Genomic DNA, 24,180 nt, shown 5'->3' on the forward strand with positions numbered 1-24,180 from the left:
GCTAGAGTAAGACTGAAAAAAATAGAGCTTTTAACCCATTAGATGGAATATTATACTATTAATTAGATGTTTGAACATGGCTGAGAATAGATAATTTTTAGAAATAGAAGTATTATTATAACTAGAAAGATAGTATTTGTAACTAGAATATTATATTTTGGGATGAGAAAGGAAATATCAAAATGCTAAGAGGATTTGAATAAGGGAAGCTTTTGGTTACCCAAATATAACTTATTATGAGAAATTAAGCGATAGAGACATTTTGAACACTGATGGGAAATTAAAATTTAAAAAATGGGAAAAACCAGATATTAATTGAACAAATGAATACTAAATGCAAATGCAATTAAGATATATTTTGGTTAGAAAAGATATTTTAAACCAACATTATTGATATTATTAGAAAATATAACAAAGATGTTGATATTCAGTTGTATATGTATTAACAACAATAATAATTGTATTTGCCTAATGTGGGAAAACGTGTACTACAGGAAGAAGAGAGTGTAATATTGGGCTTAGATTGAAGAAGTTAATATATACCACTGAATTACTAATGTACCCATACACACGTTGTTTATTAAGTATTTATTATTGTAAAACTAGAAAATTAATAAAATATTTATATAAAAAAGAAACATGGTGTGTATTTATTCTCCAGAGCATCTGAGGATAAGAAAGAACCAATGAGTGCAAGTCTAAGATGGATGGCACATTGATGAGATCTTCTTAGGCTATCAACCATCTCCAGTTGTGAGTGCCCCTTTGGGCTCAAGCCAACCCATAAAACCATGTTTTAATACACTTCTGGAAAGCCAAAAGGGTGGGAGCAGTTCTCACTTCCAGTGGTAAGAGTGTTCTAAAGGGACAGGGACATGGTGGAAAAGGCTCTTCTCCTTAACCTCACCTGCCAGAATTCTTGAGCATATGGGATCCATAGCAGGCCTCTTCCACTGGCACAAATGGGATGGGCTAGTCCCACTGGGGTGAGATGGCTCCTCAGATACTCCTCAGATCCATGCTATATAAGGCTTTAAAGGTAATAACCAATACCTTGAATTGGACTTGAAAGCAACTGGTAACTAATGTAGCTTGCACAACAATTATGTTATATGTGCCACCTAGGGCTCCCATAACTGTGTGCACTGCTGCATTCTGCATGTCAAGCATGTTACAATAAACCAACTGAAAAATGACTAAGGCAGCAGTGACCATATGCAGGGCCTCATGATCTAGGTAAGGACTCAACTGGCACAACACAAAGTTGTGTAAAGGCTCTTCTAACCATAAATGTCATCTATTATTCAAGCAGGAGATTCGGGTTCAGGAGAACCCCGAGGTTGCACATAAGGTCTGTATGAAATAGCGCAACCCCATCCAGAACTAATGATAAATAACCACACTTATAGCCACTTTGTCTTACCAGGGCTCAGCTGAAGCCTGTTGTTTCCCCATCCAGATCCCTACAACCTCTAGGCATTGAGAAAGAGCAGCCACAGCATCACTTGGACCACCAGGGATGGAGCTATAAAGCTATATGTGAACAGCATACTGAAGATATGCCATCCCATGGTGTCATATGATCTCACCCAGTTGTTTCATACAGATGTTAAAAAAGGAGTGGAGAAAGTACTGAACCCTGTGGCACCCCACAGAGAAGTGGCCATGGTCTGGATCTCTCACTCCATGTTAACACCAATTGGAACTTTTCTTGAAGAAAGAAGCTGAACCAATGCAATTCTGTGCCACCCAGCCCCAAACCCTGTTGCCAACTGAAAAGGGTTCCATGGTATTGAAAACTGCTGAGAGGTCATGGAGAGCAAGGATGTATGCATGACCCATTCCATTCTTGCCAGAGATCATTCACAAGCGTGACCAATGCCATTTCTGTGCCATAGCCCAGCCTGAACCCCGACTGAAAGGGGTTCAGATAATCTGTTTCATCCAGGACCTCTGGAGCTGCAACACATTAACTTTTTCCACCATCTTCTCTAGAAGGGAACTGGGAAACTGGATGAAAATTGTCCAGACAGGTTAGGTCCAGTGTTGGTTTCTTGAGGAGGGGGAAGACCAAAAACCAATTTAAAATTTAGCATGATTCTACTAGAAGCATCAATAACTGATTGAAAAAAATCTGTAATTTAATGGCTACAGTTAGTTGTGACCATTGCTTTTTAAAAGAAAACAGTACAGATTCAAAATGTTTTTTTTTCACAGAACAATTTTAAAATTGCAATTTAAAATTACTCCATCCTTCTGATAACAGGAGATAAATAAATATGACACCACACCATAAATATAAATATAGGTAGTCATATAAAACTAAAGGCTAGGTGAAATACTTTTAATCAAAGATTTTAATGCTAACACTAAGTGCTAATACAATAAGTAATATAAAATGGTTATGTCCACAGACTTTCAAGTTTGACCTGTAATTTATTCTTTGCCAATAATCCTTGTTTGGTTGCTAAGGGGGACATTTATCTGCTTTTATATACGTTGGCTTCATTGCCTTAGTAAGAGTTTTGTTTTAAATATGTGTGGTTTCATCATTAAATTATACTTTTTCCTTCAGATTTACTTAATTAGCATAATAGAAAAATATTTTGAGTTGCATAAGGGAGAAATAGAAAGGTTTTTCTTTACTGCTCTGAACGTTCAATAAATTTCAAATCAAACTTTTGCTTCTTTAATGTTTGTTTTTTAAAGAGATTCCTTGAGGAAATAAATTTGGAGGAAAAAATATCAATTAGAAATGGAAATGTTTGAAACATTAAGAAAAGCACAAAGCTTAATATATGTATAGTCTGTTACTTTTATGATTAACACTGTAAATATCAAAAGTGCAGTTTAAGTTCAAAACATGCACATTGGGATACTTAATGTTCTAAAGTCCAATTACAAGCTTGTAACCCGAGTCTTCGGAGAAGGGCGGGATATAAATGGAATTAAAATAAATAAAAATAAATAAATTATATTTGCATATTATATATTTCTTAGTAAAAGACCAACATTTCAACGCACTTAAAGGATTGCTTTATTATGTATTTATGTATTTCTAACTTATGTCTTGATAAACATAGATGATCTTGACCAAACTCAGTTGTAATATTGGCCACTGTTTTCTTTAAAAAGCATTGTTGAAATCGCTAATTTTCTTCTAAAAACAGGATATAACTGTATTCAGTTGATGGCTGTGATGGAACATGCTTACTATGCAAGTTTTGGTTACCAGATCACAAGTTTTTTTGCAGCATCAAGGTACGCTTTATTATTTTTATTATTTTTTCCTCTTCATAAGAAGAATCTATCAGAAAGACTTAAACCAGTGATGGCAAACCTTTTAGAGATCGAGTGCCCAAACTGCAACCCAAAACCCACTTATGTATCGGGTGCCAGGTGGGTGTGGCCCAATGGGTGGGCGTGGCTGCGGTGGTCATGGCAGACTGGGTGTGACTAAAAAGTTCAAACAATTCCATCTTTGAGAGATCTTTTTTTCCCCGCGAGAAGTTGAAATTGATTGAATCTTTTTTTTTTTTTTGTGGAGGCCTAAAGCTAAAAGGTTTTATAAAACCCAGCTGAAGGCCTAGGACTGGGGCGACAGTGCGCGGGCCAACAGAGAGGGCTCTGCATGCCACCTGTGGCACGCGTGCCATAGGTTCGCCACCACGGACTTAAACCAATGAAAAAGACAAAACTGACTAACTTAATCAGGGAAGTATATTATATGATAGACTGTGATTATAACTTCAGCAGTTGTGGCCACCAATGAACTTGTAGTGCAAATGCAACAATATTTCAATGATTTGTCACCCTTACATATTACAGATAATAGGAATATGGTCCAATATTGATTCATTTGTATCAAAAAGCTTAATAAAAGGCAACTTCTGCAGATTTATTTTTTTCTTATGAAGCCATTTGATTAATAAATAAATATTACAGTACACAAGAAAGAAGCCAAGGAAAGTAGTAGTAAACTGAACATATTTTAAAGGCTTGAGTTTTTCAATCTCATACCTCAATAATTGTCCATTTCAGTTGAAAAAATGTATATTCTCCACTTCCACATTTCAAAATCTTTGTGGATGACAGCAGTGTCCAAATAAAACCTCAAAGTTGGGAATGAGGCAGCCTGAGGGCATGTATATTGAATAAATTACTTTAAATAAATAAATATTTTTATTAATCTGTTTTGTTATGTTTCCTTTGTTGGGACCAGGGTCAAGATTATATACAATAAAGCAATAGATTTTATTTTTAATTCATTATCCGTATAAATTTCTTTAAAGATATGAAATAGTTTGTTTCTGTACTATGTCAGAAATCTTGTTGTTTTCAGAAATGAAAGATAAATAGGGGGAACCTGCACAAAACACATTTGGTTTTAGATTGATTGAATAAAGCCACTGTAATTTGGAAAAAAATCCTGTATAATACAGATTAATTTATAACTATAATTAATTCTAATAATGTTGTAAACTAAATCTGTTTTAGATTTAGAAATATTAAAGAGTTTTAAAATAAATATTCAAGTTGGAAGCCTTTCATATTAGGTAAAAGCAGGTAAAATTGGGTAAAATTACATTGCTAATTGCTTGAGTATTATCGCAGATTCAAAGCTATCTGAAATCTAATTGCTGCCAACTCTGCATTTATGATCAAGAGTTCTACCACGACACTGTATTTGAGATTAGAACAAACTATCTTTGTAGCTACAGCTTGTTCTTCCAACTTTTTTTATCACTGCAATTCCATTTCTAGATACATTCAACATACAGTGCATATGCTGCTGAAATTAAAGCTGCTAAAAATGTAGTCTTCTAAAAGTCAGTTTGAATGTGAACTAAGTTATAATTTCCTTTTGAAATGACTGAAAAGTGATACAAATTAAAATTTCACTCTTTTGATTTCTTCGGTACTTTTACTTGTGAAGTGCTTGTAGTCTGTATCTCGTATGTTCTTCACAGCATTCATATGAGAGAGATTGAACTTACTTTTTTCCTATGACTTCAGAAAGTGTCTAATGATTTGCTTAAGGCCTCCCAGTGAGTTATTTTTCACCTTTTTTTTCCACTCTGAGAGTCAATCAGTATACCAGCATATAAACAAAGAAAATGTAAATTTTATTGAGTTAATACTCTGTATAGGTTAAACTGTTGTTTGTTTAGCCGAGGATTATATCACATAATTGATGTGCATTTTATAAACCTCTCAGTCTTATCACTTGATTTTCTTAAGCTTAAATATATAAAATATCTTCTATGCCTCCCTAATGTGCTGTCATTAAATAACAGTTACAGTTCTAGTGAATCGTAATAGTAGCAATCATGCTGAATTAAAAAAAAAACAAAAGTTGTAAAGAATTAATTCTAAATATTTATGCATTTTAGTCGATACGGCCCTCCAGATGACTTGAAGGAACTGATTGATGTTGCCCACTCAATGGGAATCACAGTTCTATTAGATGTTGTGCACAGTCATGCATCAAAGAATTCTGAAGATGGCCTGAACAATTTTGATGGTACAGATTCAGCATTTTTCCATTCTGGTGCTAGAGGAACACACGTTCTTTGGGATAGCCGACTTTTTGACTATGCAAAGTAAGTATAAATAATGTGATAAGTGCCATTGCATCTAATTAATTTGTATACCCATAACCTATAGGTCATTTTAATATGGGCAATTATTTAATCTTGTTTTAACGTTTGTATTTAGTATTTTATTCTGCCCTGTGAACCGCCCTGAGTCCTCAGGGAGAAGGGCGGTATATAAATATTATTAAATTAAATTAAATTAAATTTGTTTTCATCCCATTATTAACATATTATTATGGCTCTTTAAGAGCAGCAACATTAAGAGCTTGTGAAAGATGCTGCATGACTTATCCAAGACAATTTAGTAGCTAGGCATTGACAAACAATTTAGACAATTTGATTCACTGATGAATATTTGTTTGATTGTGAAAATTAAAGTATCCTCTGGTAATTAAATTATCCTCTGGTAATTTGACAAACTGAGCTCATGATAAATAACTTTTTTCCAAAAAAAAAACCCTTATCTATATCATTGAATAATATTTACGGAAAATTATTGGAATTAGCTATCAAATAGAATTTTATATGTCTAACCTGGACAAACAAATATAAATACAAATGTTTTATTATTATTTTAGTTGCCTTTCATGATATTCCACTCCATTTTTCTCCATGTTAGTTTTCTTTCTTTTTTACACTGCCCCCCCGCCCCTCCCATCTGTTCAGTTACTGCTTCAATTGCCCAGGCAGGTAAGTATTTTTCATCTTTGGGTGTGGAAAACCATTGCTATTTTTCTTCGTTCATTTGTAAGTTTATTTCATTTGTAAATAAATAAATACACACACTTGTGTGTGTGTGTGTGTGTATCTATGTATGTAAATATAAAGCCACTTTAGTGTAGTGGTTTAAGGCACTGGAGACCATGATTTCTAGTTGCACTTTAGGCATGAAGCCAACTGGGTGCCTTTGAGCCAGTCACTTATACTCAGCCTTAAGATGACAGGTTTGCTGGATAAGGAATATTTTGAACAAATTTAGATACATATTTCTACTGTTGTGTAAATTATATACTTATATAAAAGAAGTTAAAAAAATGTAACATTACTTTTATCCCATCATTATCAGTAACAGTAATAATAATATATTTGTGAGTTTATATAAAGAAAGAACAGTATTTCTGGAAATGTAGCATATTAAATTTTCAATATTCCCTCATAACCAAACCCTTAACATAAGGTTTATAATATATGCAAATAAGAGATGCTACAGAAGAATAACTTTAATTTATAATAAACATTCTTGATGGGTAGAATTCTTTTCCCCCCTCTTTTTAAGTTTAAATTGGTATGGTATAATAGGAGACTTTAAATCACAGATGCCACTTTAGTTAGAAAATTTTCAAATAACATATAATTTCCCTTGAAGAATTCTGTTTCTTTTATTATCTACATTCAAACACAGCTGTGTGCAAAATCTTTAAAATGAAACTATGCTGGGGGGGACGAGATGGTAATTATGCTATATATTGGGATATTTATGAAGGACACTAAAAGTAATTGTTAGTTTTCGTACATTTTTATTGGTATACTTTAAAACTCATTAACTGGTCACTCAAAATACATGAAAGAAAAGACTCTTTTTAAAAAACATCTAGCAAAACCATCTAGACCAATTTTTGAATGAAGGTAAATGTCCCAGGATAAAGCTGCAGGATCCAATCTGAATCAATCATTGGGACAAAAGGTTTATCTTTCCAAGCTTCCAGTTCATGCTGGAGTCTATCCTCGGAGAACTTGACTTTCTCTCCAGAATAAGTGAACTGGGATGTTCTACATGTTGTAGTTGTGCCTGAATGTGTGTAGCTTTTAGTTGTTAGTTAGGTTGTTGATGGCTGGCTATGAAGTCATATATTGTTGTTTCCTTGTGCCACTGCACACTTAACTCCTAAGTACCTAGTAGGCTGTTGGTAAATCAGCACTCCTATTGACTGGCAAGGCACCTGTTTCCCAGGCTTCAATCATTTCTCTGGCTCTTTTTGTCCCTGCTTGGCCAACAATCATAGTAGCTGAAAAATTGAATCCATGTTCTTATTCATTGTAGTGTGAGGCTATCAATGAGTTTGGATTTCCCTGACTAACAATCTCACAATCTGATAGTTAGCTTCATCTTTGTTTGTCCTACATAGTCATAGGGGCAATCATATGCAGGAAATCTGATAATTTACATTCAAAGTTCCAAACAATCTTTGTAGTGCATGAATTGTCCTTACATGATAGCCTCTGGACAGTGGGTGATGCCCACTTGCCGATGCTGAAGTTGTGTTATACTGCTTCTGAAATGTTCTTAAAATATGACATCTTGTGCCTTATAGTTGGTCTTGTACCTTTTTTCTTCCTTTCTCTCCCCTGCATATTGTACAATCATCTTGTGGAACCTGCTCTCCAGTTCCTTTGTTTGCTGGGTACTACAGTGTGTTCTCACTCATTCTGATGCAACTCTTTTCATGTGACAGTGAGTGGTTACTGTTGAAGCTCAGAATGCATGGAGTGTTGGTAGCCTTGCAATGCAACTTGGTTTCTAGGCTTCCATCTTCTCATCTGTTGATAAACATGTCTAAAAATGGCAATTGTCTAGTCGTTTCTTCCTCCACTGTGAATTGTATATCCAAAAAAATGGAGGCTGTTTTATTTGCTGAAAATGTGGTGAGAGAAAAAGAAGGTAAAGTCATTAACTTGTTCATTTTTTAAAGTAAAAAACAGGAAAGCAGGGAAGAAAATCCAAGCATGTATTAATTTTATCATCAGAGAGGAATTTCAAATACAAACCAAATACAAAATTGCAGGTCGGGATAGAAATGGTAAATATGAAGTTAACACTACTTTAGAGATCACTAAACAACCTTTATTTGGTTGTATCATTATTTCAGTGATATTTCTTTATTAAACCTACAAAAAATCCATGGGTGGGAAAAAAAGCAGTGGGAGTGAGGGCGACTTCAGATTTCCTGCAGGCTTCCCTCCCTATTGATTTTCCTTGTGGGAAGTTGGCAGTAAGAATAAGAAATCCCTTCCTCCCTTCTTCCTTCCCTCCAATTCCTACCAGGTTGCTATTTCATTTAATTTGCTTGTGAGATGTTTGCAGGTAGAAACTGGGCTAATGCCGCTTGGGGGTGTGTGTGAAAGCCCTAATAAGCAGGCATATACATAGAATGAAGGCTACTGCTAAGCTTGTAAGCCGCCCTGAGTCTTCGGAGAAGGGCGGGATATAAATGGAATTAAAATAAATAAATAAAAATAAATAATGAGAAAGCCATGTAATTGCAAAGTAAACGGCTGCTGCTAAGTGGGGGTGGAAGGGGACATTAGAAGGGGTGCAGATCGAGAATGGTATATAGATGTGCTACAGAGGTGGCATATAGGTATGGAAGAATGTGTGGATGTATGGCAGAGATGCCCCTTTGTATTGGGGAGAGTGCATGTACGAGTGGCATAAGTCAGGAAGGGTATCCAGGAGTGTACCAGAGGTGCTGTGTGGGTCAAGGAGAGTACATGGGGCACGAATTCAGAATGGTGCCTGGGAATACTCCCATCTACATGAAGCCGCTGGGCGAGATCATTCGTGGTTTTGGGGTGGGGTATCACCAGTACGCTGATGATACCCAACTTTTTCTTTCCACCCCGAACCAACCCAGTGATGCCCTCTCCGTGATGTCCCGGTGCCTGGAGGCGGTTCAGGTCTGGATGGGGAGAAACAGGCTTCGTCTCAATCCCGCCAAGACTGAGTGGCTGTGCATATCGGCGTCTCGGGTTAACCAAGTTATTCCACCTCTAACGATGGGGGGTGAGGTGTTACCCCCCGTTGATAGGGCTCGCAACTTGGGCGTCCTCCTGGATTCACGGCTCAATTTTGAAGATCACATAGGAGCCGTGACCAGGGGGGCTTTTGCACAGGTTCGCCTGGTGCGCCAGTTGCGTCCCTATCTGGACCGAGACGCCCTACGCACAGTCACTCATGCGCTTGTGACCTCCCGTTTGGACTACTGCAACGCTCTCTACATGGGGCTGCCCTTGAAGACCACTCGGAGGCTTCAACTGGTGCAGAATGCGGCCGCGCGAGTTGTAATGGGGGTTTCCCGATACTCCCATGTAACACCTCTACTCCGCGAGCTGCATTGGCTTCCGGTTGCCCTCCGGGTGAAATTCAAGGTGCTGGTTATCACCTATAAAGCCCTACATGGCCTGGGTCCGGGTTATTTGAGGGAACACCTGCTGCCGGCATCAAACGCCCTTCGCCCAGTGCGCTCCCACAGGGAGGGTCTGCTCAGGGTTCCGCCGGTGAGAGATTGCCGGCGGGTGACACCCAGGGATAGGGCCTTCTCGGTGGGAGCGCCTGCCCTCTGGAACCAGCTGCCGGTAGAGCTGAGGACTGCTCCCGACCTCCGATCATTCCGCCGGGGCCTGAAGACCTGGCTGTTTGAGCTCTCGGGCCCAGGCTGAGGAGAAAATTTTACTGGGGTTTTAATCTACAGGGTGAATTTAATGCTTTTTTAATTGGTTTTAACTTTTGTATGTTTCGATTTTAATTCCCTGTAAACCGCCCTGAGTCCTCAGGGAAAGGGCGGTATACAAATGCAAATATTAAATTAAATTAAATTAAATTGAATGCTCGAGAGTACACAAGGTGTGTTATAGAGGGACAAGGTCCTTCCCATCAGGCAAAAAAGATGGGGTGGGAAAGGGTATTTGGGGGTATGCAGGAGAGGCTACATGGGTTGGAAAAGACATGCAAGCAGTGGCACAGATCAGGAAGCATGTGTGGGGGGCACAAGAGGTCCTGCACTGGTTATGGAAGGTATACCAGACTGGTGTGAATCGGGTGATGCATGTGGTATGTAATATGTGCTGCAAGAATTGCAAAAGATATGCTGGCAGTCGTGCAGATTGGGGAAGATGCATGGGAGGCAGCTCAGATAAGGAAGCATGGGGAATATGACATGGGCCTTGAAGGGTGCATGGGGAGGGTTCCTTCCTTCCCTGTTCCTTTCTTCCCTTCCTTGATCACCAGGGAGGTAAGTGGCAGCTGCTGAATGGGGGAAGAGTGAGGGATTATGAGGGCTGGGAAATTTTCACAGAATGACTGCAGTAGCAACCCAGCAACAGCCAATAGCACTGAAGAAGTCACAACTCCAAATTTTATTTTCTTGGGTGTTGTGGGTCTTAGATTTTGGACACATTCTATAAGTTAGCCCATTAAGGTTTAAAAATTGTTACTCTAATGCACTATTTCTTTCAGTGAAAGGTCATGACAAATAAAGTAGGAACAGTATATACAGTAGATCGTATTGCCCTATGATTGAGCTTATAAGCATATCCAATAGGTTACAAATACAAGCTGAAGACTTGGTTCATGAAATGCTTTTTCCAGGACCAAGGATAAGCAATGTGACAACAAGTGAGGACAATTAACCAGTGGAACAGTTTGCCTTTAGAAATCGTGGGTGCTCCATCACTGGAGGTTTTTAAGAAGAGACTGAACAGTCACTTGTCTGAGATGGTATAGGTTCTTCTTGAGCGGGGGGCTGGACTAGGAAGACTTCCAAGGTTCCTTCCAGCTCTATTCTATTCTAAAATTCCCACTGATAATTCCTATTGATGCATGTAAAGTCAAATGATATTGTGAAGAAAAGCCAGATACTCATAATTTCAGCAGTCTAGAGCTTCAGGTGATCTGATCAATTTTATTTTTATAAAAGAAAACAAGTAAGGGAATAATAATTACATAAAATAAGGGAAATCAATAACTGGAAATATAAATGGTGTTGGTGGGAGAACTCTATGATCATGATCTGAGTTAGCTGGAAGATGAGCAGTTGACATCAGATGTGTAACATCTCACAAAGATTGGTAAAAATGGATTTGGCCAAAATTAGGAGTATTTTAAATTGAATCCTATAAAGGTTGGACATCCTCTAAAAGAGTTGTACATAGTATAACATTGACTAATGACCTTCATGGCTTCATTGTTTAAACTATATAGTAATGCTCATGGTATCAACATCAACAAGATCATTGCTTAGTACAGAAGGCTAAACTATATCACATTTCTTGTTCTGTTCTATGCTTTTTTTTTCTTCAACCCTTTTTACAACATTCACTTTCTGAGGCAAAAGAACTCTGCTATATCTCCTTTCTTGTCTTTAACATTCTATATTGTAAAATTAGAAATATATACATTCTTTCTTAATTCTATTGTGATTGAAATGGTTTGGTTTCTTTGAGGGATTGTTTTATTTTATTTAGTTTTTTCTTGTAGGTCAGCTTTGATTACTGGCAATTACATGGGCAAGTCCATCTGGTTTTCAATATGTTCAGCAGAGATTTGCTGTAGCTTGACTGCTAAGTCAATCTCTGTGTGTGTGTGCGCACACACGTGCGCGTGTATGTGTGTGTAATTTTACTGCTTTTGAAATAACAAAAAAAGAAAAAGGAACAATACATAAGAATTATAAAAAAAGTGGGATGTTAGAATTACTTTCCAGCATATACTTTGCACAAGTGTAAATAACATGGTAATGGTTCAGTTATTGCACTAATAAACACATACATTCGCAATTGTTAGTGGAAGCCTGGATTATATACCATTTTAAGAACCTATAGTCTTGAGTTGGAAAGGCAGCTTCTATCAAATTCTTGTTGGAGATTTTGCAGATAAGATCACTTGTCAGGATTTATATTATATGCATTATTTCACCTGTAAAAATGTGGCTTGTTTTAGTTTCCAAGTCACTTCCAAATTCATAAACATAACTGTTCTGTGTTCTACACCCATCCCAGGTAGAATACTATATTTACTCTTCTTTTGAAAATTTATGCTCATCCTCCCGATATCAAGTATTTTTGTAATACAAAATAGGTAAGGCGTGTCTTGGCATTTAAAACCATTTTTCTCAGTATTTTAATATTAAGTTGTAAATGTCACCATATTTCCTATTGATAAAAATGCTGCTGGAGCCCTTGGGAAAATGTTCAGACTTCTGATACAGTTGTTGTGTGGCATCTTAAAAAAATGTATTGCCTAATTCCCTGAATCTCTGGAATCCATTATATTATGCATACAAATTTGTCCGTATAGACTTTGAATATAGGGTCCAACAACTGTCTGCCTATAGAAATACAATTTTTCATATTCATGGTATAATATTAGAAAACTGAAATTTTAACTGTTGCCTACTGGGAAATCTGTATGAGTAGTTTGTTCAAGCATAAAACCATGTGTTTAAAATAATGTGTTTGCTGTTCTTCTGCTACCCATGTACCGATTATGATTTCCAGATCTGTTTTATAAAAAGAACTGTTACGTTTAAGGAAAGAAGAACTATGTTATGAACACATATCAAAAGGAAGAAATAAAAAATATAACAATACTACTAATAGTTCTGGCTTTTCTTATGCATTCTAGAAGAGGATTCATTTTTTTTATTTTTCAACATATGATTTATTTTCATAGAGATCTTTCTTGGACTCTGTATTTTCTTTATCAAGCCAGGTACTAAAATGGCATAGTACTTCCTGGACTTGGTTTGGTGTCATAAAGTTTGATCTTAAGACTATCTATCTATCTATCTATCTATCTATCTATCTATCTATCATCTATCATCTATCTATCTATCTATTTGTACAAATGAGAGAGTTCTAATACAACCTTTGGGGAAAATATGTTCTCCATAGTTTAGACCTGTTCAATTCACAAGAATATCGTCCTTTTTTGTCTTGATTTGTCTTAATTTTGTCAAAATATACAATATATTTTGTATATTAAATGTCTATATATTTATGAATTATATATATTTTTAGCAAACATTAGAAAATATATTTGCTGACTTTATCCATGTAATTTCCTGAATTATTTTGAGAAATAAATATTTGAAATAAGTTATCCACAATCCTTTTTAAAATAGTTTTTCTGGTATATCATTGTAGTGATAGCAACTTCAGAAATTTCAAATCCTCAGATTACTATTTTAAATCTGCATACTTCTTTTAATTTAATCCTAAAAGGTCTGTATCTGAAGAAAGATCTTTGAAGGAAGATCTATGTAGGATGTCGTTTGGAGAGAAATAAATCCATACACGTTGATTTTTCTTTGTTCAGTTGTTCAGTAATTTATAGTAAGGTATGACATGTGTGCGTGAATATTTTTAACACCAAAAAGAAAATTATAGAAACAGTAGGAGTAGATTAATATTGTACATTAATACTTGGGATATGTTATTTATATTTCAGCTGGGAAGTCCTGAGATTTCTTCTCTCCAATTTAAGATGGTGGATAGAAGAGTATGCCTTTGACGGGTTTCGATTTGATGGTGTATCATCTATGCTATATCACCATCATGGAATTAGTAAGTTTAATTTGTATATTAGTGACCATACCACAAATCAAATAATTAGGAGTTTCAACTGAAAAACCTACAGTAAATCTATAACTTGCACTTCTGGCACTTGACACTGTTGTTATTTATCATATTAGGTGAAGGCTTTAGTGGAGATTACAATGAATATTTTGGTATGCATGTTGATGAAGATGCAGTGGCCTACCTAATGATGGCAAACTACATGATACATACCTTCCATCCAGAATGTATAACTATAGCAGAGGTAAATCTTAGATTACATTAACACAATTACTTTGACTTATTTTTTTGAATGAATGAATCATTATTCAGTTACAGTTATATTTAAGTTTATTAATCCTTAAGCACGATGCAAGATTTGTTGAAGATTTGTTAAACATTTTACTGGTTTTAGTTGCAGAATTAAATATATGCTCTAAAGTGTATTCCTGTGCATGTGTATCCCAAGACAAATGCCACTGAGTTTAGACATTTATCAACAAGTATTTCAAAGATGCAGCCTAACTATAATATGATCATTAGAATTGTCCCAAAGGTGCCTTTTCAGTTTCTGACAGTGCTGAAGAAGCTTCTTGGATAAGAAGTGAAATGTCTTCAAGGAAAGACAAAGTTACCTTTACCAGTTACCTTTTGAAAAAGCACCTTTGGGACCACCATGACCTGGATGACTGAGACTCTCCATAGAGATCTTTAGAATTATAATTCTTTTAAACAATGAACTTTCTCATGACTTTTCTATAATGTATTTATGACTTTGGAAACTCACTATATTGCCAAAGCAGCTGAATTTTTATGCATCTGTCTTTGTAACTACAACCTTTATGGGGATCTAAAGTTCCTCCTGTTTCAAATTCATTATGACAATTGTTTGGTAAGTTTAATTTTTGTTGATAAATTAGAAAAAATATATTTCCCAGATTTATTTTTAAAAGATATTGCTAGAATTGCTGTTATTACAAGTAAACAAGTACTTCTAGGAATCTTTATACATTTTTACCTCTTAATTTTTAGCATTTTTAACTCTTTAATATTTATACTGGTCTTGGTTCTGGAGAAGTAATCACAGTGCATTTTAAACAAAAGTGATGAAATCAAGCAACTATGGGATGTATTAAACTTAAAATTGTTTTATTGATTTTGCAGTTCTTTTCAAACAAAATGAGTCCACCATCCAGGGAGCCATAATAGGGTGATCAGGATTCCTACCTTATAATCTTTTTGCATTTTCTCATATACTTTTTTGTTAAACAAGATGTTGCTTCAATTTATTCTAGTTAAACTGAAAATTACTTCAATTTTATTTTCTGGTGGGAGCCTCTGTACAAAATGTGGAATTGATCCACTTGCTTGTGGCAGAAATAAATTGAGAGGGAAGAACTATTGATATCATTCTAAATTACAAGAGGCTAGCATGAATTTGATCTTACATGCAATGATAGTGGAGTGAATGCTAGAGAAAATGAACACATATTGTCTAGGGCAGGATTGGTTATAATACTGTTCCATAAAGATTTGAATCATAACTTTCATAACTTTTTAAATCTTTTGTGGATATTTTTAACAAAAGCAATCTGATCCAAATTTCCTATACATTGGGGAAAAAAGATAAGTAACAGTATTGATAATATTCCAAATTCAGAATGGAACTACTCACTGTGGACAACTCACCCCGGCCAATTCACTGCAGCCAACTCACTGTGGAACAACTTGCTGTAGCCAACTCGCCACGGGACAATTCAGTGGCGGTAACTCAAAAGAGAGACTAGAATTGCAACTCACCCCAGCCTCAAGGACTTCTAACTTGAAAAGGTTCAAACCTAAAGCAAGACAAGGCCTGCTGCAATTAATTTGTCCCTTTCTTGAGTTATCCTGCATTGAATTGTTCCGGGGTGAATTTTGCCGGGGTGAATCAACTGGGGCAAGATGCTGGGTTGAGTTGGCTAGGGGGAGTTGTCCTAGACCTTTCAAATCTACTTATCTTATACTAGTATGCAATTAATTATTAGCTAGCACTAATACACACTGCATAGACATCAAATTGTTGTTTTTTATTATATGTATTTCAAGTACATATATGTAGTGGCTAATATTCACAGCATTTTGCAGCATGAGAAAAATATGAATAGGAAACAACTTGCTTTCATAATATTTATGCCATAGGAGTTGCAGATTAATGAATTGTGATTCTTTAATATTGAGTGAGATTGAAAATATTTTCATTATTTGTGAGTGAATAGTAATTATTCTGGTGGAGATCTCTCCTTATTTTCAGTTCCAAATATTCTTATTTTATGATATTTCATTACTTGTCAACTAACTTTGTATAATTCCTCCAGGATGTGTCTGGAATGCCAGCACTTTGTTGTCCAATAATTGAAGGAGGATGTGGATTTGATTACCGGATGGCCATGGCAATTCCTGACAAATGGATTCAGGTGAGAATAGATCCCTTCCATGCTTTGCCACATTCTTCACTCATGCTTCCCTTGGTAAAAGTAAATGTAAAGGTTTCCCCTGCCCAGCCATAGCTTGACTCTAGGAGGCAGTGTTCCTCTCCGTGTCTTAGCCAAGGAAACCAGCATTGTCCAGAGATACTTTCATGGTTATGTGACCAGCAAGACTATATGTTGAGGCACATGGAATAATGTTACCTTCCCACCAAAGTGGTACCTATTTATCTATTATATTTGCATGCTTTCAAACTGCTAGGTTGGCAGGAGCTGGGGCAAGTAATGGGAGTTCATCCCATCCTGTGGTGCTTGGGTCTTGACAGCCCAGCATCTTAACTGTTAGACCGCAACAACACCATTTTCCCATATATGTAATTAAATGAAATATCAAGTAATTATAATATGACACATGTGAACTGGGTTTCCATAATTTAGACAAGCAAAATGTAGTAATCACTCACTCCTGTTCTCTGTTCTAATTTTTTTACCAAAGAAAGGAGAAAATGCCTCTTATATTTATTTAGCCAAATTTTCCCAGTTTGTGTTTTCAGCACCTAATTAAAACTCCCTCATGTATTGGAATTGCAGCTCCCATCATTCTCAGCCAGTAGTCTAAAAAGTAATCTGGAATCTCCAGAAAGTTATGCTTGTATAGGATACTAAGCTTTGTCTCTCCAAAGTTCAATGTAACATATGACTAATTATTCTACAATTATATTTGATTGTTTGGCTTTTACTTTTGTGGTTTTGTGGACAGAATTTTGATAATCCTTACAGCAAGCTTAACTCCTAACAAAATGGAGATTAAAAATGTATCTGTTATGCACATGAAATTGTACAATGATTTTATAATACATTAATTGCATATTTATGAATCTAGTGCCTTAACTATTACTAAACATGTTTGTACGAAAAGCTTGCCAATGTCGCACTCTAGTGATAAAGACTAAGACCAAATATTTTTAATTTCTTTAAAAATAACAAAAACAAAAAAGATGAACGCTAAACAAATTGAAGCTTTTCTAGGAGGTTATTAATGTTTCCATATATAGAAATAATTGAATGTTGGGGAAAAAATTCAGAAGGATTACTATAATAAATTAATACATGTTATTATATGCACCTTTGTACAGATATGCTTATAAGCTTAATATAATAATTGAAAATATCTTGAGTAAGGCATATATGTAGGAGTGTAGTAAAACTTTAATATATTTCATCTTTGTGAAATACGCAGATGTATACTTTGAAATATGTATATTATTCTAGAGCACAATTCATTTTTAGGTCTTTTCTTTAAACACATAATTTTTGAACAAATATGATCTATTTCCCTGTAGACAGAATATTTATTAATGTTGCTTCAGGGTATATTTTCCCTATTATTAGCTAATTTCTTTTTTCATATTCTAAAAGTGTTATCAGATGGCATCAAAGGCATATTGCTAGTACAGATATTCTATTAATTATAAAAAGACTCTCATTCTTGTGCAGTTGTAAATCTATAAACCATAAACCATAGGACAAAAATTTGCATAACTTAGTATGACTTCATTATATCAGCTGATATTTGGGTTTATTATCACCTAATTCTTGCAGAGTAGTAGAAAAAATATTTGTCTTTCTCCTCTTTACGATAGATGCAGCTTAAAGTTTTGGCATTGTTTCTTGTCCAGAATATGCACAAACACTTATTAGCTTGTCTGTCCTTTAATTTCTTCAAAGTTACATGAGATATAGATGCTATTATTTATAAAATAATTTCAAAGGGTAAAAAAGGAAAAAATAAACATAATAAAAGTCAGATGTGACATAGGCAAATTGTCATATTACTTCTCAATAAATAAATCTTATATGATTCATACAGTACAGGATACTGTAAATTAAAAATATATAGTACATGTCAGTACTATGGAATGTTAAAACAGAAAATATAAAGTTTTGTGTCCTTTAGTAATTAAAACTGAAAATTGGGAAGGTGTGTTTGTGTTTGCCCTGTGTCCTTTTCAGTCTTGATTTGTATTTTTAATTCACATATTTCATATTTTAGCAGAATTTATATTCTATGTTTGTCTTCATTTGGATAGGATTTCTTTTTTTACATTTTGGTTTTTAATAGAAAATCTGCTGCTTGGGATTAACATGAGAGTTCACAATGATGCTTATTGTGTTTAGTGATGTGATTTCTATTTTATAGGATTTTGTGCTTTCTTTAACATACAGAATAACTCCATTCCTAATACCTATTTCCATGTCTTATTTCACAGTTTATATTTGTAAAAACCATAACTCACTCATTATTCAATTTCCATCAAAAATCTGTAATACTCGTTAGATTTAACAATTTAACTCCCATTTTGGCACAGAATTTGCTGGCACTATGGTTCCACCCAAGTATATTAAGACAATTCAGCTTTCTTTATCTTAACTAGCCAAGAAACTATCTGTCCCACATTCAAATTCTTTCATCATCTTTGTATTGTTGACTAATTGAGGCTTCCAGTTATTCAAGAATAAGAGAATAACAGAGTTGAAAGGGACTTTGGAGGTCTTCTAGTCCAGAGGTTCCCAACCTCCGGTTCATGGACCAGTACCAGTCCATGGCATGCCAGCAACTGGGCCACGTAAACAAGCAATGCCCAATCTGCAGGATGCAGGCAGCACACAAAACACGCCCCCTCCAATCCGCAGAAAAACCTCTGCCCATGTAACCGGTCCCTGGTGCCCAAAAGGTTGAGGACCTCTGTTCTAGTTCAACCCCCTGCTCAAGCAGGAAACCCTATATCATTTCAGGGAAATGGTTGTCCAATCTCTTCTTAAAAACCTCCAATGATGGAGTACCCACAACTTCTGGAGGCAAGTCATTCCACTAATTAATTGTTCTAACTGTCAGGAAATTTCTCCTTAGTTCTAGGTTGCTTCTCTCCTTGATTAGTTTCCATCCATTGTTTCTTGTCTTGCCTTCTGGTGCTTTGAAAAATAGGTTGACCCCCTCTTCTTTGTGGCAGCCCCTTAGATAGTGGACACTGCTATCATGTCACCCCTAGTCCTTCTTTTCATCAAATTAGACATACCTGATTCCTGCAACCTTCATACATTTTAGCCTTCAATCCCCTAATCATCTTTGTTGCTCTTCTCTGCACTCTTTTTAGAGTCTCATCGTGTGTGTGAAGATCCTTCTGGATCTTAGGGTTGACTATTCCTGGCAGCTTGTTATCACCTGCAAATTTGTGAGTTCCCCTTCTATCCCCTAGTCTAAATACTTTGGGGTACCCATATAGATGCATTTCCATTAAGGACTACTAAGGCAGGCCCAGGTATCATGCATTGCAGTGGGCCACACAGGAGGTGACCAATGCATAAGTGATTTTGCACAGTAAAGTTAAATGAATAATTAGCAATATCTAAAATTCTCTGCCATCATTTTGACACTGTAATATCAGATTACTGTCACGGTTCCAACTGATGAACCCAACCAAACATCTTCAAGACATTCCAGTCTTTTAATGTAAAACTTTATTGAGTACACCATTTTGGCATATATGAAAGCATTTCTTCTTTGTCATTTCTCTACTTAAGGGGTGCTAGCTTTTGAGGATATTTGCTTGGTTGGGTTCATGAATTGGAACCATGACATTAAACCGGCTTTGGCAAACCCCAAGCTAATTCCCCTCCCATCCCTGACCAGGTCACATTGCCCAATTAGGAGCAAGTATATTGTTATGAGAAAATGTCATAACACCTGGTGCCTCGTCCTTGAATCTCATGGTCTGACTTCTTTATCTTTGAGCCTGCATTCCATTTTCCCTCCAAGTTCATTGGCAAGGTAAGAAGCAATAATAATTGCACCAGCAAAACAAACTTCAAGCTTAACAGTTACTTCATTGTGGTATTTATTGTTATTTTTTAATTTGCATAACTTTTCCTATATTGAATGGAGGCAAATATATGTGTCCTAGAATAATGTTGCAGGATCCAATCTGGGTCAGTCACCAGGACCAGAAGTTTACTCTTCCAAGCTTTTAGACTCATTCTAGAGCCCATCCTCAGCGTGCTTCTTTCTAGCAGAGTATGTGTTTTGGGCTATTCTATGTGTCATATTTATATGGTGCCTGTTTGTGTGTGGCTTTTTGGTTGTTGATTGGGGTGTTGATGGCCAGCTATTAAGTCATTGTATATTATTTCCTTTTGCTCCCAAGCCCTGGCCTCCTGAGTACTGATAAACTGGTGGTAAATCAGCACTCCTGTTGATCAACTCTTCCTATATTGTATGGCATAAAATTAAATACACAGAAATAATTTACCTTATTTCAATTAGAGCTAATACATTAATCAAAGGATTATGCATCATTGCATAATAAGAAACAGGCAGATAGAGTGGTGAAATTTGTGTTTAATCAGCCATAAAAGTGATGGCATGTAGCCCCTACTGTTTTACAGAAATAGAAAGAAAATGAATTTAAGATATGCATAGTTAATAAGATGTTGGCAGACATTTTGGAAGAAAAATAATGCTTTACTTCAATTATGTATATTAAAAGGTAAGCTTTCTCTAGACAAGCACAACTTTACTGGTAACTTCATGAAAAAGTCCTTGTTATTTTCTTGGCTATGTTGGAGGCATAATTTTCTTTCTTTCTTTCTTTCTTTCTTTCTCTTTCTTTCTTTCTTTCTTTCTTTCTTTCTTTCTTTCTTTCTTTCATTATATTTTTTTACTTTTGATTTTAGTTTACAGCCTTGCAATTTCCTAAAAACTTCCTATTCAAACATTAAGTAGGTCTGACTTTGTTTGAATTCTTTCAAGATAAACCAAGATAAGTCATTAGAATTGTTAATTGCTGTGTGCTATATTAGTTGTGCTATAAAGTGAAGCTAGATCAGAATCACATCCCAGAAACAGTAACTTAACCTTTCAAAATTTATGAAAGAGGCATTGCTCATGAACAGTTTAATAGGATAAATTGAAAAATAGTGATAAGAAAATAATTCAAAATTATTCATGTTTGTTTTCAGATAATTAAGGAGTGTAAGGATGAGGACTGGGACATGGGAAACATTGTGTTTACTTTAACAAACAGGCGATATGGAGAGAAGTGCATTGCCTACGCAGAGAGTCATGATCAGGTACTATAACAACTTACCAGTTCATTTCCACAACAACTAGAATTAGATTGCGGCCATCCATCTTTAAAAGGGAAAAAAATATTTTATATATGTGTGTGTGTGTGTGTGTGTGTGTATGTGTATAATGAATGAATGAATGAATGAATGGTTCAGCATTACCGAAAGCCAGTATCCATGACTGAAAATCTGGAATGACATTCTGTTGTTTTTCTATTGTAAAAGAGTTATATGTTTTGCTATGCCCCATGCTTGACATATATATAATTCTTCAAATAATAATATATTCCAGATTGTTTATATGTAGTTCAGAATAAATTTTAAGCCACATTATTCTTCCGAAAAATCCTATTAAGAAATTATGAATACTAACTCAAAGGGACAATACTGAGATGAACCCAATGAACCCATTTCATTGTCCTCAAATACTCAATATCCCCAAATATTAATTTTCATCAATAGCATACTTCCTTGCTTTTAACCATTATTGATCACCAGGAAGCAGTATATGACTGATTTCATCCTCCTTGGAACTCAGAAGATAAATGCAGCCATTATAGTTAGCTTTAGCTCTTATGTGGTTCAAATTTGCCTATTCCTGATTTTATATACAGAGGAAAACTTACACGCACACATAGAGTTTTTAGAAAATGGTAAGCAATTTACTAATGGCTAAACAGAGAAACAAAGGAACAGAAATTAGAGTTTGATTTCAAACCCAAAATCTCTTGAGATAAAACTTGCCTGAGTAGTTTCATACTATAAGACCTCCAAGATCTCATCCAGTCCTATAATTCTATGAATCTATATTTCACAGAAACATGCTGAACAGTAGTTAAGATTCAATATTCAGTTCAATGTTCAGAGAGCCAAGCAAGTTTCATCAGCCAGTCCAACAATCAAAGTGTCATGTTTCTTACACAAGCAGAAGGCAATAATTCTTCAGAAATAGGAAATCAGATGAATGCTTCAAACAAGGTTATGTGAATCAGAGCTGCCTCAAACAAGGCTGCAACCAGCTTTTTAAAAAACGTTGCCAAGTAGAGCAGAGAATAGAGCAAAGACATTTAACAAGACTCTTTGCCAAGCAAGTGAGCTTTACTGATTGTAAAAAAATTTTTTTATACAAACTGTTCTAACAAGAATGGATGAAAAGCATGTGACTATAGAATGAAAAAGTACCCCTTTGGACAGGATGGAGTCATGAGTGAGGGCATAATAGAAAACAACAATTATATCTCTCTAGTGTGAAAACTCAAAGTAAGAACATATATATTACCCATAAATATAGCATACCATATATTTATAAGATGTCTAATTTATGTTATATAAAACATTAATATCATAAAAAGATTTTTCCCTGCCTCATTTATTTATTTACTAAGGCCCTTGTTGGTGATAAGACTTTGGCTTTTTGGCTGATGGATGCAGAGATGTATAACTATATGAGTGTTCTGTCACCTTTCACACCGGTTATTGATCGAGGAATACAGCTTCATAAAATGATACGACTCATTACTCATTCTCTTGGAGGAGAAGGCTACCTCAATTTCATGGGTAAGTCATCTGCAATATTACCTTCTGATTTCCTTCAGCATAGTACACGTGATGACATTTTCTTTTTACAAATTGGACATGTTTATTGAACTTAGTTAAAGGCTAAAGCATACTATGATCCTCTACATGTATAATAATGATTTCCATTAATTTCCATGGATCTTGCTCTCAGTTGAGGACATAGTCAGTAGCAACCTAAGTATGATTATAATTCATAGACGTTTGATTATGCTACATAATTTACCTTGAAAGAGACTTGTGTATTGTGCTATTGAATAATTACTGATCTATTATAATATTTTATTAGTTTATACAAATATGAGGCAAATTAATTTAGAGATTTTTGTAACTCTCTTACCAAAGGCATATGGCTCTGGAATCTTTGTCTTTATAGAAGGTAAATAAAAATGTTCTCTTTTTATGACTGGATAAGTATAACTAGTGTCATACTTGAAATTGATGTATTAAATTATATTTTATCCAGAACAATATGTGGGCTAATATTAATAACTTGTAAGAATAATTAGTAACCTAGCAATCTCATTATTCTCCTTCATGTTGGCTAGCTATATTTGGTTATGAAACTGAACATATGTGCTTGATTTTTTTCTGCTATTTCTGGCACTGCTTATATTAAAATTTGCTGAGGGAAGCACAGCATTCAGACTATTCTGTAGTCTGTCAGAGATAAACAAGTTCTTCAGAAACAAAGTTATAAACCAAAAGCATTTCTTCTGCCTTCTAGCTGTCTAAAAGTATTAACTTACATAAACATAAAGCAATAATTGTTTTAATTTTTGTTTTCTTATATCGGGTAATTCATTCTTAGGTCCTGTCACTTCTTATGGGCTTCAAGAATAAATTTCTATGTGGCTAGTTGCAAATTAGGCAGAAAAATATATTTATCCTCATCAAAATATGTTGCATCTCAACTACTCAAGTAGATAAATAGTAATTTATGAGTTATCTCTTTCCTAGTAAAAACAGTCTGACTACCCAAACCTTTTTGGGGAAGGTAGTCATTATTTTGTAGTCATTCAGATAATGCACATGATATATGTTGGGGTGCTAATACTATTCAGTTAAATAACTTGAAATAATTG

General features: G+C 35.2%; 1 protein-coding gene across 2 annotated transcripts in view; it reads left to right on the top strand.

Annotated features, from left to right (window-relative positions):
• Positions 1–24,180, top strand: part of GBE1 (1,4-alpha-glucan branching enzyme 1) — a 124,400-nt gene that overhangs the window by 60,882 nt on the left and 39,338 nt on the right. For both annotated transcript variants that reach the window (XM_083362033.1, XM_083362034.1), the window contains exons 6-12: positions 3,171–3,261; positions 5,394–5,603; positions 13,822–13,937; positions 14,066–14,193; positions 16,286–16,384; positions 21,413–21,523; positions 22,906–23,077. In XM_083362033.1, coding sequence (XP_083218159.1) covers positions 3,171–3,261; positions 5,394–5,603; positions 13,822–13,937; positions 14,066–14,193; positions 16,286–16,384; positions 21,413–21,523; positions 22,906–23,077 — 927 coding nt within the window. The remainder of the gene's footprint in view (positions 1–3,170; positions 3,262–5,393; positions 5,604–13,821; positions 13,938–14,065; positions 14,194–16,285; positions 16,385–21,412; positions 21,524–22,905; positions 23,078–24,180) is intronic.

This window comes from Vipera ursinii (genome assembly GCF_947247035.1).
Source record: "Vipera ursinii genome assembly, chromosome: 4".
NCBI lineage: Eukaryota > Metazoa > Chordata > Lepidosauria > Squamata > Viperidae > Vipera > Vipera ursinii.